The 17,373-nt window shown below is 32.0% G+C and overlaps 2 protein-coding genes across 2 annotated transcripts; both read left to right on the top strand.

Annotated features, from left to right (window-relative positions):
* The first annotated feature begins 8,046 nt into the window (after nucleotides 1–8,046).
* Nucleotides 8,047–8,616, top strand: LOC110278281 (lysophospholipid acyltransferase LPEAT2-like). The gene has a single exon (XM_021136553.2). It carries the CDS (start codon nucleotides 8,206–8,208, stop codon nucleotides 8,614–8,616), a length of 411 nt encoding a protein of 136 aa, XP_020992212.1. The 5' UTR covers nucleotides 8,047–8,205.
* An 858-nt stretch (nucleotides 8,617–9,474) lies between these two features.
* On the top strand, nucleotides 9,475–14,322 carry LOC107475825 (lysophospholipid acyltransferase LPEAT2). The gene is made up of 13 exons (XM_052257138.1): nucleotides 9,475–9,986; nucleotides 10,090–10,149; nucleotides 10,742–10,905; nucleotides 11,003–11,066; nucleotides 11,173–11,238; nucleotides 11,527–11,622; nucleotides 11,811–11,855; nucleotides 12,095–12,165; nucleotides 12,284–12,350; nucleotides 12,587–12,637; nucleotides 12,805–12,915; nucleotides 13,018–13,065; nucleotides 13,637–14,322. The coding sequence occupies exons 1-13, from the start codon at nucleotides 9,630–9,632 to the stop codon at nucleotides 13,799–13,801; spliced, it is 1,365 nt and encodes a 454-aa protein (XP_052113098.1). The 5' UTR covers nucleotides 9,475–9,629; the 3' UTR covers nucleotides 13,802–14,322.
* The last annotated feature ends 3,051 nt before the right edge of the window (nucleotides 14,323–17,373 follow it).

The following is a 17,373-nucleotide window of genomic DNA, read 5'->3' as shown; positions in this document are numbered from 1 at the left end:
GTCAATTTAAATGAAGATTAAGTTCCAGTTATGTTATCTATGAATTCTTATAATATATATTTTAGGTTTAGTTACTCTTGGTTAGTCTCTATAATTTTATTAAATTTACAATTAAATTCTTATATTTTTTTCTTTTCAATTATGTTCCTACACTATTTTTAATTTTATAATTAGGTCATTTTTGTATAAAAACGTTAAAATTAACAGAATATTCCTCCTAAAAAATATGTTGTCAAATATCTAATTAAGTTTTTAATTGTAGGTATTTTCAATTTGCAGACAAATATTTCGTTAACTCTAACATTTTTTACACTGTCTAATTACATAATTACAAAATTAGAAGTCCTGTAGAGACCCAACTGAAAGAAAAAAAATATAGAAACACAATTATAAATTTGGTGAAACTATAGAAACCGACGAATAATTAAACCTATATTTTATAATTTGAATAATCTAAATTAGTTATTAATAGAGAGAAATTAGGCCTATAATATAAACAATTTCAAAATCCAAGAAAAGATGAGAAGCAGAAGAGTTTGTGAAGCTTATTTGTTCAGAAGCTTCAAGACATGTATCACTATCTAGATTGTATAGATTATATTGCTTGCAAAGCAAGAAGATAATATGAAACTCCCTCCCTAGCTATGATCCTATTTCTTGAATTCAAATTCAAGCATGTATGTTAAACATGTACTAGTCATTATTTATCTTTACTTTTGAGGCTTAGCTTGAAATTCAACCTAAATGAGGCAAAGTTGACATTATAATATATGGTATTTGCCCCATTTTACGTGTTGCTATTTATCATGTATGAAAACTATATGGTTGAGAAGCTAACATTGTTGCATTAAATTTATTGAAATAAGATGTAGATAGATATAAATGTTGTGCTTCTTCTGCACCAACCTATATATGCTTTTCCTCAAAACATCGTATAAACGAACATATGCATTTTATTATTTATTCTTTTCTTTTTTGGGGAATTCTTTTTCAGCAAAAAAAAAAATATGAAAAGTAAGCCATGTGAGGCAACCTCATTTGAATTTAAACTTAAACTAACTACAATCAAAGGCTAGACTGATTAGCAGAAACATCTTTAAAATTAATTCTCATCTCATAATCCTTTAAACTACTGCAAAAAGTCAAAAACCATTTTTAGTTTCCAACCTCTATTCATTTATTTATTTAGATGATCACGACTCAGAGTGGCTCACATAAAAACCTTTATTCATTTACTTTTTTTTTTTTCTTTTTTTAAAAGAAGAAAATCAATCATTTTTATTTATTTATATTCCTACTTAAATTTTTTCAGTGCCACCCAAAAGTCCAACTTATAAAAAAATCCTTTTGATTCTGAGGTGCAGGAAGGGATAAATTGATGGGGTTGTCACAAAGTCACACGAGCTGGAAAATTTTTGTTATTTTAAGGAAAAACATTAAAAAAAACCTTAATTCTCTCATAAAAAACACAGAACATAATTCAGAAGCTGTGTTTGATGGCTTCTTTTGGTTGCTCTTCAGCAGGGCTTGTTTTACAGCAAGAACTTGTCATGTTCAGCAACATTTTCAAAGTAACTAACACCTTTTTCTATAGTATTAAAAGTCATTGCAAAGTTTTTAGATTTTTTTACTGCGTAATAATATTGGGGTTTTGATGCATAATATTTATATTTTGTTTAAAATTTCAAGTATGCTAGCAGTAATGAATTGGTTCCCTCCAAATGCAAATTGGATTGTAAGCTGGCTTAACTCAAAGCATAATAGAGTAGCTCAATTAGAAGACAAAATCGGCTATGCTATGTTTTGTGACTTTGTTTTAGTAACTTTTTTGTTACCGTTGTATGACTGATAACTCTGAACATCAATACATGCATAATATTATTTCAACTATTTTAGAATTAATTTTGTCTCTTTAAATATTTTATGATATATTAACAGTAAAATAGATTTTACACGTATATTTAATTTATGAATTATTATGTTAAAAATAATTTTTTATAATTACCGTATAAATAATCATTTAAAAGGATAAATTTAATTAAATGATTTGTAAATTAAGACTCTATTTGATTTGTATATGTTTTGAATATTGAGACATAGACATTTAAAATATAAATATAACATATATGTATTTGTGTATTTGTGTATAGGTGTAACATTAATATAGTGTCTAATATTGTATTTAATTCTAAAGAATATTAGCAACACATAATTGAAAATAATAATTTTATCCTTTGATTTTAATTCCAAAATAAATAAATAAATAAAAACCCGATTCTCGATGGTTTATTCTTCTTCCCCTTCTCCTATTTTCTTTTCTCCCTATTTGACGTTTTTTCATGGTCATCTCCGACACATATTCTTGTTCATAGTTTACAACACAACATTCTCCTTCTTTGATTGTTTTGTGAGATTAAAATTAAAATTGAAACAAAGAAAGGGAAGAAGTGAAAGCAATACTTTTGTTTGTTCATAAATGAGATTTTGTTTAGTTCGATTTTCCATTTAACAAAAAAAAATCCGCTGACCTTTTTAGGTGGGTTGAATTTTATTGGGCCAATAAATGAACCAGCCCATACCATATTTCTTGCATAAGATAGAATTCTCTTATTCACATTGTTGTTATATATATACATATACATATGAGTCAACCATGTTGGCTAGTAACTAGATTAATATAATTCAAAATTATAGAATTTTCATTATACTTTAGCCCTTGGAATATTCATTATTTAAAGTTAGTTATTCGGTTATTGTATAATAGGACTGCTAACGGATACATCACAATTAATAATCTTAATTAGTTCAATGATCAATACACAAATATCAAGTCTGTTTTCTCTCAATTCTATGACCATTTATATCATTATGGTTGGCTAAGAAAGAAAAAAGTTAGAGCAATGAATAAGATAATAACCAAATTTGAGTGTGTACCCTAAAGTGATGGATAACACACCCACAATAATCATGACACTTTAACAAATTAAATATCATCTAACTCGTTATATAATATTGAAGAAATAACATATTGGTACAACTCTAAAGAACTATATATATGAGTGCTCAATTAGGAAATTAAAGTATATATAGCTAGAGGCCATTATTATTATTATTATTATTATGGAAGAGAATGACAATCGAGTTAGTACAAGAGAGCATGTTTCTTTTGTGGGTGTAAACATTCAAATTTATTATTATAATAATAATAGAACTAACTACACATTTAATAATACGGATTTTTTTATAAATTAAATAAATATAATAATTACCAAAATAAATAAATTTAAAAATATTTACCGAAATAAATATTTTCCTCATATTTATTTACGGTGTAAACGAGATAATTTTGTATGTATTTCGAGATAAGAGAAAAGTATGCAACACGTGTGTAAATGAAATATACATATATCTAGTTTCAATATATATCTCAAAAAAAAAATGAGAGATAACCGTTTCAATTCCCTTCTCATTATTCCATCAATTTTTTTGAGTATTAATTGATCAAATTTATCCATTTTAATCTCTCTACCTATTTTTTTATGTACTAATTGCCTTTTAAAAATTTTGGATTATTAATATTATTAATATTTTTTATTATTTCTATTTTTTTTAAATACATATATCTCATTTATGATGTATATGTCGAGTTTGCACAAACGAGATATACACATGTCGCGTCTGTCTATTTTATCTCGTTTACACGGTAAATGAGATACATACAAAATTATCTCGTTTACAATATAAACGAAATAAGAGAAGAATATTTATTTCGGTAAATATTTTTTAAATTATTTATTTCGGTAATTTATTTATTTATTAAAATAAAAAATCTCAATAATACGGGTAGAAATATATATTTCAGTTAATAATAATACCCTCCGTAAAGTTTTAAGCCACGTATCAAAGAAAAAAAAAAGCTAAGGATAAATTATGTCCATAAGAACTTAAGAAGTGTATCCCATGTGTTTTGAGCACCACCCAAATATTATATTAGTTTGTGTTATAGTTTTTATGAAAATGATTTTATTTTATTTTTTGTGCCGACTTGTTTAGATTCCGATACCTTAGCCGAGAATTGAGGCATTGCTTAGTTCCTTTAAAGTTGTAAAAAGCATGTGGACAAGGCCATGTCAATTTCCTTTCATATTCAACGTGAAAGTGGGCTCACTCATTTCTCAGGGTGTATTTAAATAAATAAATAAACAATAAAATTAAAATTGTCAACCTATTAATAATGCTATGAAAATTATATATATTAATATCAAATGAAATATGACAAGAAAAATTATTGAACAAACTATGATCTGAGCTTCATGTATATATCTTCATATATTTATTAAACAAGAGATTTCTTTTACTATATTTCTAATAATATCAACTTTTTGAATATTTTCCTAATTACTAAACGAGGAAAAAGTTGATTAATTATCTTGTTAGGAGTAATTAATATTTACTTGAATCTTATTTAGTAATCCCTACTGATGCAAAATGATTAAATATGCAATTAAGATATTATTCCATTATTACAACCTTAGCTTTATATTTATATATTTCATGCCATAATGACAATTACTTTTTTAATTACCTTTAAAGTTAGGTGGGACGATGATAAATAATGAACAGACAAATATTCTCACAAAATCATGAAATAACGAACGAGCTGGGATTTTTGGTAGTGTGTGTAAAGTCAAGTAAATAAAGAAAAATTTCATAGCCGCTACTTTTTTACGGCAACATTAGTCATGAGAGATATTATAACAAAAAATAATTATATTTTTTAATTCAATAACAGTATAATTTTTTTAACATTTGATCAGATCACATCAAATAATATAATTCTTTTACTTATTATCTAAATAATTTTTAAAAAATTAAAATTTGATTCGATAATAATATAAAATAACTATTAGTGAATAATTAACCTTTTTTTTAAGCATTGTTATTTCTATATCTGAAAATGTGGTCAAAACATATTAGGAAGAGAGTCACATCCATTGCACATTGAAAGGAAGCACACATCACGTGGCTAGATCATGCTCTCTTGCAATAATTCCATTAACTTTTAGTCTAAGATATTAATTTAAGCAAAATCTTTTCATGTAAGAAAAAAAAAAGTGTATATATAATTCCTTTAATTTCATAGCCAGATAAAATTTAAATTTAATAACGATTTGAAAAGTATGGTTTTCTTTTGTTTGAATCGGTGGGTCATAGTTGATTGAAATTTCTTTAAAACAAAATAATTTCAAATATTAATAATTTAAATAAAAATGGAATAAATTACATAAGGTTGTCTTTTTTTTTCGAAAATTATTATTGAAAAGTTTAAACCCAAAATGGATAAACAAATACAGAAAATCCATCACCAACGATAAAAATATACGGCTTCACATTTCTTAGTCTCTTTAAAAACTCTTAATAGAAAATTCAATGGGACAAAACCACCGAAAAAAAAAGAGATAATTAGAGATAAATAACCATTAAGTTGGCCTAATGTTAAGACAAAATTTTCTCACAACACTAATATTTTTATTTTAAATCCATTACTTTTTCTAATTATTTACATAAAATCTTTAACTTTAGTACGACATTAACAATAACAAATTTAAGACTTTATATATACATGATATCCTTTTATATATGTCTATATAAATCAATAAATTTATAAATGAAATTACAATAAAACTCACCATAACAACAAAAATACTTAAGCATCATGCTTTTTCTTTTTTTTTTTCTTTTTTTTCTGCTTGCTCCTCCTTTTTTTTAGTATTTTTTTTCTTTTTCTCACGCACTACTAAAAATGTGTTAAGTGCCATCAAATTTGTTGTCAAATTTATCAATTCCACCGATAAAAGAATTATCGTCGAATTTATTGTTGTCTTTAAATTGACAGTATAAACATTTTTAAAAAATTATTTACCGGCAGATTTTTTCTTCTAATACTAATTATCGGTAAATTTTTTATCGATTTTTTCAATGAATTTGGCGAGATTGTGTTGATGGTTACCGTCAGATACATCCGATGATAACTTTGGCGACATTTCACGTGTTTAGACGTCAAAATCCGACGATAAATCTGATAATAAATATTTTTTTATATTTTATTTTTTAGCACAGCTAAGCCAAAATTAGTAGACTCTTGTTAACAAAATTATTGCCAGAAATTTAAAGTTAGCAGAAATTAACAACTTATTTTATTAAAAAATAAACGGTCTGAATACAATAAAATGTCACAAATGTAGAATACAATGAAGTAGACAAACAAAAATGCATAAAATCCTAATTCCTACAGGTTCCGATAATCTTCTTCGTCGTCAGCGGCGGCGTCGTGGTCCCCTTGTTGAGGCGGAAGAGCAGGTGTTGCCGTCGGTGCCCCTCCAGCGCGCATCTACTGGTTGTATTCCTTCATCTGCTGTAGCAACTGATCGAACTGCTCCAACTTCTCTGTTAAGTCCAAGCTGACAGCAACGTAGCAAGGGCATTTGCAGCAGTAGCAGCGGAGGAGGTTGATGGGGAGAAAAGATGAGAAGGTTAGAGAGAGAGAGTTGTTAGAAAGAGAGAGGAAGGTGAGAGGTTAGAGAGAGAGAGAGTGAGTTCGAAATGAAGGGAGAGAGAGTTTTCGGTTCCAATTTAGGACACGGTTATCGTCGAATTTATTGATGGATATTTATAATGGTAACGCGGTACGGATCACCAAAACGCAACGTTCCATTAAATATGTCTATCATCGGATTCTTCCGTCGATAATTCCGACGCTAAATTTGGTGCCTATTTGTTGTGGTTTCCTACCAAAAGTTACCTGTGACTTTACCAGCGGAAGCGGCTATCAACTGTAATTATTTGGCATGACGAATTTCACATCAAATCCGTCGCTAAATACAACAGTAAAGATAACGCTAATGTGCGGCGATAAATCCAACGATACTTAGTGCATTTCTTGTAGTGACCTGTGATGTTGCTATTTTTCCTTCTTCTCCTCCTCCTTTTTTCTCATCTTTCTCTTTCATAATCGTCGTCGTCACCACCACCACACTACCACCTTTATCTCCTCCTCTTTCTCCATCATCATGATCATGATCATCGTTATCGTTATTGTCATCATCATCGTCTTCTTTTTATGACGCCACACAAACAAACTTAGTTCAAAACAAGCACCAATTAAATGCACCTTATTTAAATCCAGAATGCACCAAAATTTCGATGTTATTTTCTGATAAAATTTACATAACTCAAAATTTCTCCTACTCTTTATTCTTCTTTAAATCATCATCTTCTTCTTTTTCTTTTCTTGTTCATCTTCTCTTTAGTACCTTTTCATAATTCTTCTTATTTTATTCTCTCAACAAGAATAAAAGCAGAAAAAAAAAACAAATAAAGAAGAAGAATAAATATATAATGTTGCAAAATCATTAGAAAGAAGAGGAGAAAAAGAAAAAAATTACAATAATAATGATAACAATAAAAAACGGCAACGAAAAAAATGTAAAAAAAAAAAGAAAAAACGCGAAGAAAAAAAGGAGAAAGGCAAAAAAAAGAAGAAGAATAAGAGTAGAAGGAAGAGGAGAATGATCGAATACGAAAATGTTTACGTTAATAGAAATAGTTAAAGCGTGTATTTACATTCTCACTAATAACATTAATTTTTGTTGAATTTAAACCAACTTGATTAAACTTGATTACCAAAAAAAGTTAAAAAAATATATAACAAGACTCATAAAATTATACATAACATTAGTATGATTAAATTCATTCCCTTTTAGAGAATTTAAATTTTACTTTAAATATAAAAAATTTAAATTTTTAGATTAATTATCGCACTCAATAAAATATTTACAAACCAATAAAAAAATAAAAAAATTTAAGTATACATTAAAATTTTATAATTTTTAAATAATATCAATTTTATATAAAATGACAACCTTGAGTTGTTACCAAACTCGGTTAAACATAAAAATGGAGTCTCACATGGAAAATGGAAACATCGCAATCACATGCACACTTGGCTCTTACACCTCTTCCATCTATTTAAACCATAAACACGGAATCCTCAAAAAGATGCTCAAAACACAACAAAACAACTGTTAACGCTTTTCGTTTTTGTTTCTTTTTCCCTCTTCTTTTTCTCCTCTTCTTCTTCTTCTTCCTTGTTCTTTCCGTGTGTCCACTTTCTTCAATCCATTGGCGTATCCCTACACCCCTCCAATGCCGAACCACGATATAACCTCCCCTCTCATCACCTCCGATCATCTCATCCTCACCGTCGACCCACTCCCCGCCGCCGACACCACTTCCGCAGCTCCACTTTCCGGCACCGCCGGAGGGAATCCTTTTACTTTTCTGGGATGCGATGAGAGTGAAGCGTTGACTGTGCCGGTTCCGATGACCGTTGACCCGTTCAAGAACAACACGCCGAATATTGAGGGAGTCTACGAGTGGTTGAAGATGCTTCTGTGCTTGCCAATTGCGATTCTCAGGCTTGTGCTTTTCGGATTGTGCCTTGCTGTTGGGTATATTGCAACGAGGTTGGCGTTGGAAGGGTGGAAGGACAAGGAGAACCCCATGCCTAAGTGGAGGTGCAGGCTCATGTGGGTGTCTGTCCGTGTTGATCGTTAGTGTTTGGAATCAACTAATCTGATTTCAGTTATATGAAGTGTTTTAGACTTAACTGTACTTTGTTTTGAGTTGAATGGGCTATTTAGGAACTAAGATCTCTTAGTGCTGATTGATTTGATTTTTGTTTTATCTCGTTTTCCTTTTCGGTGGTGTTGTTTTTCTTAGCTAAGATCTTAGTCAACTTTGTAAATTCCCCTTGAACTTAGGTAGGGTGATGTAATGCATAGATGCATATCATCACTGAATTTTGATCCCCCTCTTCCCCTGTTCTTTCTCTCTTAAGTTGTTGTCTTTATTTGATTTTTTGAGTTAAGATCTTATTTAAGTTAGGTTAGGTGATACTACTAGCTAGTACATATTGATTGTGGTTAGGTCACTTTATCTTGTTTATGACACAAGACGTTGATGTGGCACTAGAGTTTGTCTAATCATTTATTTCATTTGATTTAATTTGTTCTTTTTAAGCACGTTGATTTGGCATTAGAGTGAATGTAATGTAATCATTGCTCTAACTTACTTGTTACGTTGTAATATGAAGGTAAAAACTTCAGTTGTTAGGTGAGGAAAAGGAGCAAATGACAAAACTAAATTTAGGATCAAGGACTTGACTTATACCATTAAGGAAATGGGGGATGTAAATTTTCAATATTCCAATTCATGAATTATTGATTGGATTTAGTGAAACACTTCTAGTGTACTTTTTCTTCTTTTTCCTTTTTATATATTGTGGTCCAACTATGCATTACCAAGTTGTTAAAAGTGGTTGAGTATCATAATTATTATCTCAAATATCATGCAAATAGTTATACATACTTGCTATTTTGGTTGATAGATTAGAAAACTCCACATTTTGTCTGTGTTTCAAAATAACTTTGCTTTCATTGTTATATTATATACTACAATACACCATTCGTTCTCCTTCTACCTCCTATTCTGCACTTCCTTGTGATGTTATGTTGAATGAAAGGGAACACATTAGAATTGAATATTCCCTGTATAGTTTTTGATGGCTTATGCAGGAAATAAGTTTGGAAGCCAGAACTAAAAAAAATGTACTTGTGTTGTTTTTTCGAATGAAAGATACATTGAGGTGTTGGGTTAGTTTCTTTTCTATAGGGTTGATTTCAGTGTTGTATAACATAAATATATCAACTTGTAGTTCACTCTTTTCTCCTTCTGCTCATTGCAGCTATCAGTGGATAAAGCGGAAGGGAAGACCTGCACCAAGGGAAGTTGCACCGATAATTGTATCTAATCACGTATCCTACATTGAACCTATCTTCTATTTCTATGAATTATTTCCAACCATTGTAGCATCAGAGTCTCATGATGCACTACCTTTTGTTGGCACCATTATTAGAGCAATGCAGGTAATTTCATTTCATGGTTACACTTTCCGTATGCTCAGTTAAAGAGTACACACCATTCAGCTGTTTGTCCTTTCTTTTTTCTCCCCACTTTTTATGCTTTCAGGTCATATATGTCGACAGGTTCTCACCATCATCAAGAAAACATGCCGTCAAGGAAATAAAGGTAAAAACATTTCTGTTAGCTTGCTTACCGTTGTTTTATCTGTATCTTAGACTTGTATTTGTTCCTTGGTTGTTGATTTGGTGGTTGATTGATGCTCAATTTGCTATCTTCTTCACATATGTTCCTCTGATGCCCCTATTTTTACACCAAGCATCTGCAAAGTTTATGAAAGGGCTATTTGGTTAAAACTCAGGGAGATACTACTTAATGATAGAAGTTTATGTTCGTATGTGGCAAAGTAGAAGTATACCTTTCCTTACAGAATAAATATAAATATATAAAGAAATAACATCAAGTAGGAGTTGTACAAGCAATATGTTTCAGGCTACACTGTGCAGCATAAATGATTAAGGTGTCTGTAAGTTATGAAAACTTTAGTTGCCAAGTAAATGGAAGGGATCTTCAGAGATGAAGTTAGATAAAATTATATCTGATTCAGGTTTCGAAACTGAATAGAAAGATGCAAGAATTTTCGAACTAATAGGAATTAGAGGCTAAACACTAGATGCTTGGGCATGAAATTGCTGCATGTAACTTATCAATTTATAAGCCATTTGATACATAAATCTGCTTTCAAGGATCTGAATAACAGAGAAGGGCTTCCTGCAATAGATTTCCTCGAGTACTGCTATTTCCTGAGGGAACCACAACTAATGGCAGGAGCCTTATCTCCTTCCAACTTGGTGCATTCATCCCCGGTTACCCAATCCAGCCTGTAATTGTTCGCTATCCTCATGTACACTTTGATCAATCTTGGTAAGCAGTTTGTTTACGAAGACCCTTGAATTTTGTTTCCATTATTTGCAGCAATAGATTGTCACTGACATTTTATGTGGTATGCAAATTTGTGTAGGGGTAATGTTTCTTTGGGAAAGCTTATGTTCAGGATGTTCACTCAATTCCACAACTTCTTCGAGGTTACCCTCTTACAGATTGAATTTTTCTTTTCACTGGTTAATGTCCTATTGCATGGGAACTTATCATTTGTGAAATAGCACATAAATTTGATCTCAAATTGAACAGGTAGAATATCTTCCTGTCATTTCACCCCTGCATGATAAAGAAACTGCAGTCCACTTTCGTGAGAGGGTGAGTCTTCCTGTTTTGTTTTATGCTTTCATGCATTATCAAAGGACTTTATACTGGATGATTTGTTGATTATTTGCTCCTCTATACTAATAAGAACAATGCTAGGGGCCAGCAATTTTTGTGATTGTTAGCCATCAACTAGCCATCAATGATGATTTGATGGTGTGAGATTGGTGTGAGATTTCATCCAATGGCTCACCTTTCTCTGCTGGTTACATGCTGGCCAAAATTCAATAAAATTGCTGGCCTCCTAAACTTTGCCTACTAATAATATGTGGATAAATGCAGGCTTGCCGTGCTATTGCATCTGCGATGAACGTTGTCCAAACTGGACACACTTATGGAGACATAATGCTTTATATGAAAGCACAAGAAGCAAAACAGGTGTGTTTTTTTAACTATTGATTTATTGGTTATAAATATTGTTATGTATTTTTCCTAGTTACTAAATTGCTTTTTTGGCTATAAAATTTATTATATGCCTTCCATAGATTTTGTGGTAGTTATACTTTTCTCTCTGTTTGTAACTGCAACCCAGGTACTGAACTAATCATGGTTATGGACTTGTGCAGGAAAACCCCTCAAGTTTTATGGTTGAAATGGCGACGCTGGAATCAGTAAGTCCATAAAACTAATAAACCTTAATTATGTTGTATTTTCTCCTAGAAACTTTAATTTTTCCTTTCTATTTGCCGTCATTCACTAGTCCCCATAAAATTATGTTCTCCTTCAGCCTACGCAAGTAGGCTTTTTAGGTTAAACATTTTATGCTGTTTAATTCATTTTTAAAAATGATACTGCTATAGACTTACCAATAGTGGAAAGAGAGATAAAAAGAGACTTTATATCTTTTCAGTTATTTCATATCAGAAGCTTGGAAGCTGTTGAATTCCTAGATAAATTCTTGGCTATGAATCCTGATCCCAGGTACTATTGTCACAAATATCAAAGTTAAATTGTCATTTCAACTGTTAATGGCTACAGTTTGTGGTATAATCCAATCTTATATTTGTGGAAACTAATGATACCCATGTCTTGGTTGCAGCGGTCGAGTTCAATATCATAACTTCTTGAAGGTTTTAAGACTTAAGGCATGCCCTTTATCCGAAAAGGTAAAGTTTATTTAATAATTTTCTATCAAAATCCCCTCAAGATTCGGAGTTCTGACCCTTGTGTGTTTAAGATAAATTACCTCTCGAATTCTGCAATATCATGTCTTGTCTTCTAATTTCAAAACTAACATTTCTCTGCTCCATTTCGCTTTTTGCTTGATGAGGTTCATTTCAATCTCCATCTTCCAACTATTTTTCTGCCTTTTCATTTGCATGTTGATTATATTTGATTACAGATGTTTGCATTCATTGATGTGGAGAAGTGCGGCTCAATAACGTTTAGACAGGTGATTCTGTTCATTCTACTCTTTTTCTTTGCTATATCGAAAACTAGGAGTAGCTTTTCTGCATTTTACATCTGTACTAGTTTTTAAGCCAAAGAGAACTACTTCTGCAAATTTAGTTCAGATTAATGACACGACATCTTATCCACGTGCTTTTATGTTGCTTCCAGTTCTTGTACGGATCTTCTTACGTCATGAAGCATCGAGGATTCCATCAAGCTTGCGAAGAAGCATTTGCGGAATGCAGCAGTGCAGTAAAGGGCTACATTGTAGAACAAGAAGTACCATGATCTTTTATACTCTTATTTGGCTATTTCCATTTACTATATTTACACTAGCCTAACTCTAACTTCCTTGTTCTTTGCAATTCATTTTAATTCCAGTTGCAAGACTTCATGCAACATGCCATCCCAAGCTGGAATGAGAATGAGGTAACTCGCATTGATTTAGTATACAAGTCGTTTAATCAGTCTCACTATAGATATGATACATGATAGGGCTCAATGGCGTTATTTGATCCATATAACCCAAAATCTTTGTTATTGTTGTTGTTGTTTAATCAAAGTCATTATATCATAAAAGTCAAACCAACATTGTGTTGGTTGGGTGGTAGGCAAGCTCCTCCCTGTCCTAATAGTCTCGAGTTCGAGTCATAGGAATGGAAAGAAATCATTAGTGCTGAGAAAGGCAGCAACAATTTCTTGAGCTGGATTAGTCAGATTTCGCTGGCATGACAATACACGATTATATATACAGAACAAAAATGCTATTCGTACACCAAAATCAGTCACTAAAATCAGCCACCAATGTATTTGTGTATAACTACATGTGTGATTTAATTTATTTTCCACGTGCATTTGTATTTTAGCATCTATTTGATACTAGTGGCGGACTTTGGTGGTTGATTTTGGTGTACACGTAGCATAGTCTATAAAGGAAACATTTTACATGATAAGTTGTCCTTATTTAAATTTTAATGATGGTAACTTTTGTTATTTGCAGGTTCATGAGCTTTTTATGTTATTTGATGATGACAATGATGGAAGAATAACCAAGGATGATTTTCATTCATGCCTCAAGAAAAACCCTCTTCTCATTGCATTTCTTACACCTCACCTTCAACACAAGGAGTGTGGTGGCAATAATGGAGTTCTAGAAATAGTATGATTTGTGGATTACAAAGAAACTCTTGCCATTATAGGGTGTTTGTTCTTTTAGTACACAAAACATAAGAGAAAAAAAAAATTAGAGTGCACAAGTTTCTTTTTTTTTCTTTTTCTTTTATTATTTTTAACATGCCCTGATTAATTACTCATAGAACCCTAATAATTTGGTCAACAAATCTGTGTTTTGCTGCCTCATATTAACAAGGTGAGTATTACACATAAATTTCAGCTGGTCCTTGGTGTTGTGATCAAACAAACTGATCTAACACAACGTTTTGAGTTTTGGTTCAGGGATCATAGTGGCATTCAAGGGTCAATTTTAGATCATGTAAGGTTTGAAATTTGAACCAATGTGTGAATCTCTTTTTGTTTGTAACAAATATTGTGGGTATAATTTTTTGGTCAACAGTGTATTTTCAAACATGTGACTGGTTAGTTTCCTGGAAAAAAAAAAGACTAATGTAATTTTTTGTTTTTGTTTGTGATGACAAGAAAACTAATGCAATTGATTCTTTATGTTTATTCATCTTTGGTCACTTTTTTTAGTTTTTCTTTTTTCAAGTAATTAATTTGATCTTCTTTTTCAGTCTACATTTTGCTAGTTTGATCAACTGGGCCTTTTATGGGTCAAAATGAACAAATTTTTTTTAACTAAAAGAAATATTATTTTATCCCATAAAATCGCTAGCATTTATGCATTCAATCCTATTATCAGAAATTTGACTAGCTAAATTATTTCAGTCAATTTAAATCGATACTTGTTCACATGTTACTTTAGATTTTCACATATAATGAATGAGAATATTTAAGTTGATCATTGGATAAATAAATGAGAGAATAGAAATTGTCAAGTGAATTACAATATGTTTGTTCATACATCAGCCTAAAGAATATAAGTCTGGCCCACAGGGCCACGCTCCTCCTAACAGATAAGTTATATTCGAAATTAGATTTGACAAGGTCGGTTTAATAGTGTCAAATCTAATTCATGTGGCCTAATCTATATGGGCCAAATCAATTTTAAAATAGATTTCTGAAATCCGTATCCGATCCGATATAGAGAGTAAGTTAGACATTTTTCCACTGCTTTGAATATCACTTCCAAGCTCCAAGTGATAATCACTCTAAATATAGGGAAATAATTTTGCACACCGAAAAAAAGTATTTATTTATGATATTCAGAAGTCATTTTTAAAAAATAACTTTCACATTGTTATTTTATAAATATTCTAACACACAGGTATTTTTGTATTCTAATTTCATTAAAAATTTATTAAAATTTTTGCTAATTTAAATATAAAAATCTCTTATAAGTACTTTTTATTGTGGAAAACATCGAAACTTTTGTTTATCTAAACGAATAAATCAAAAATTTTATCTAAAAGTGTTTAGATCTCACATTCAACCTTAAATTCATCTAGGTTTTTAGTAGCACTTCAAATCAATGTTTGAAGTATTTTGAAAAAAATACATCGTTAATAAAACGTAATTTTCTATAAACATTTAAATACTTCTTCTAGGCAGTGCTTGCGATTCAATTTTTTTTAACTAAATCACACCACCTCCTCCCCCCACCCCTCAAAAGAAAAAAATAGTCTCCATCTGGTCTCATATTGTAAATTTGAACTAGGGGTGTACATGGTCTGACCTGACTCAAAGACTCACCCATTTCTAAACATTTTAGGGGCTAATTTAGTGTGATTTCATCGGATCTAGGGTCGAGTAAGGGTCTTAAATATAGATTCGATCATTATTTCGGGTCGGGTCCGAGCCATAGTTCGAGCCACCCGAACTCAGCCCGGTCATCATACACAATTAATATTTTGTGTTATTAGTGATGGATGATGGCTATTCTTATGTGGAATTTAAATATTGTAAACCTTAATATTTTGTGTTATTAGTCATTATAAATTTATAAGTTAATTTTTATGTTTAAAATGTATAAGACTTTAGATTAATATATAATATTGTGTTAAATATTTGGTGTTATTAGACAATATTAGTATTGATTATGGTTATGCTTTAATTTTAAAGAATGGTTAGTTTTTGTTATATTTTGTTAAGTGAATTTTAGGGTAAAAAACCTAAATAAACCAAAGAGAGATTTTTATTTTCTAAATCAGCCAAAACAAGATTTTTTTTCAGCAATCCACCAAAGTGCAAATATATATAATTCGAATCAACATGATTCGAACTCCAAAAGCAAGTAATTCGAATCAAGTATATTCGAATTAAGGAAGCATAAATCGAATCAAGTCGATTCGAACTAGTAGGCAAACGTGACCTAGGAGAATTCGAATCATATTGATTTGAATTATGTCTTTTTAGTGTCAAAGGGAAGTTCGAATCAACTTGATTCGAATTATGTGTATATAGTTCAACTTTGGTTGTTTCGAATTAGTGTGTTCGAGGCCTGTGTATATATGTGATGAACGTGAGTTGCTCTCAAAAAGTACGTAGCATAAACATTGAAAAGGATTCTCTAATTTAACGGATTATGCAAGGTAAGTAACGGAACTAATATAAATAAGCAAAGTAACATAGTTCTCATAGTGCCTGATACAATGTAACCACTAGTAAACATACAGACATCATCTGCTAAAGTAAATGACTAGTACATAGAACAGTGATAACGGAAATACATAAACATAAGTATATAACAAAATAGCAGACAACACAAATCATCTAAAAAGGTGCGATCCGGTGAAGTAACGTCGAGGAACCCATGTCCTGTGACCTCTCCGGATCAGCAGCTCCTCATCCTCTATGTCATCCTCCTCATCATCCTGGAGTGGCTGGATATGTAACGGTCGGGATGAAAAAGGCCCGACAACTGACTGTGATCCAGCACAAGCTGCTGATGGTGGTGTACCGCCCAGGGCAAAATGTTCAGTCTGAGGCACGGATGGAGGCTAATTCAGATCTATATCTAAATGTGCCTGTGACCCCGAAGTCTGACCAACTCGACGGGCAGCTTTATCCTCCTGCATGATGGCAGTGATCTCGTCAAGGAAGTGGTCCCCTCCGTACTCGGCATCAAGACCATCATCGGCAAGAAAGTCTGAATACATGGTGCCCGGACTGACCCATGGTGTACTCTCATGTAGTGTATGATCGTCGCCGGGAACACCGACAAAGTAATCTCCGAGAGGCCCCTCCCCCAGTCCAGCGTCAACATGACCCGAAGGATGTCCCATAACCGAGTCATGTAACTCTCCAGCAGCTCCGCCAGCATCGGGTATAACACCACCGTGAGCAGCACCCCCAGCAACGGCATCGTCACGATGATCACCCCCAATATGGAGCACTGCAGCCCCTCTCCGTCGCCCGCCACGACGCCGTGCTCCTCCACGAGCCCTCCCTGCCTGCTTACCCTCCTCTATAGCATGGTCAAGCCACCTCCACTCCCGGTCGCTACGCCGTGTTCCTACCCGAGCTCTCCTGTCAACCCGTCGCCTATCGGGAACGTCGTCAACTATGTCCATGTCGGGAACTGTTCAAACACCCCTCTGTGTAGCCTCAACTGGAATAGGAATGTCTCTAGGATCCCTCAATAACATCTCCGGTGATAAA

The sequence above is a fragment of the Arachis duranensis genome, chromosome 2 (assembly GCF_000817695.3).
Source record: "Arachis duranensis cultivar V14167 chromosome 2, aradu.V14167.gnm2.J7QH, whole genome shotgun sequence".
Classification (NCBI taxonomy): Eukaryota; Viridiplantae; Streptophyta; class Magnoliopsida; order Fabales; family Fabaceae; genus Arachis; species Arachis duranensis.
This window is presented reverse-complemented; position numbering and strand designations above follow the sequence as displayed.

Bases quoted from the DNA above. Each gene is read 5' to 3' on its own strand.
- LOC110278281 (XM_021136553.2), top strand. From the start codon at position 8,206: ATGCCGAACCACGATATAACCTCCCCTCTCATCACCTCCGATCATCTC.
- LOC107475825 (XM_052257138.1), top strand. From the start codon at position 9,630: ATGCAGGAAATAAGTTTGGAAGCCAGAACTAAAAAAAATGTACTTGTG. The intron at 11,239-11,526 runs GTGAGTCTTCCT...GGATAAATGCAG, and splicing joins CAGTCCACTTTCGTGAGAGG to GCTTGCCGTGCTATTGCATC. The intron at 12,166-12,283 runs GTACTATTGTCA...TCTTGGTTGCAG, and splicing joins GCTATGAATCCTGATCCCAG to CGGTCGAGTTCAATATCATA.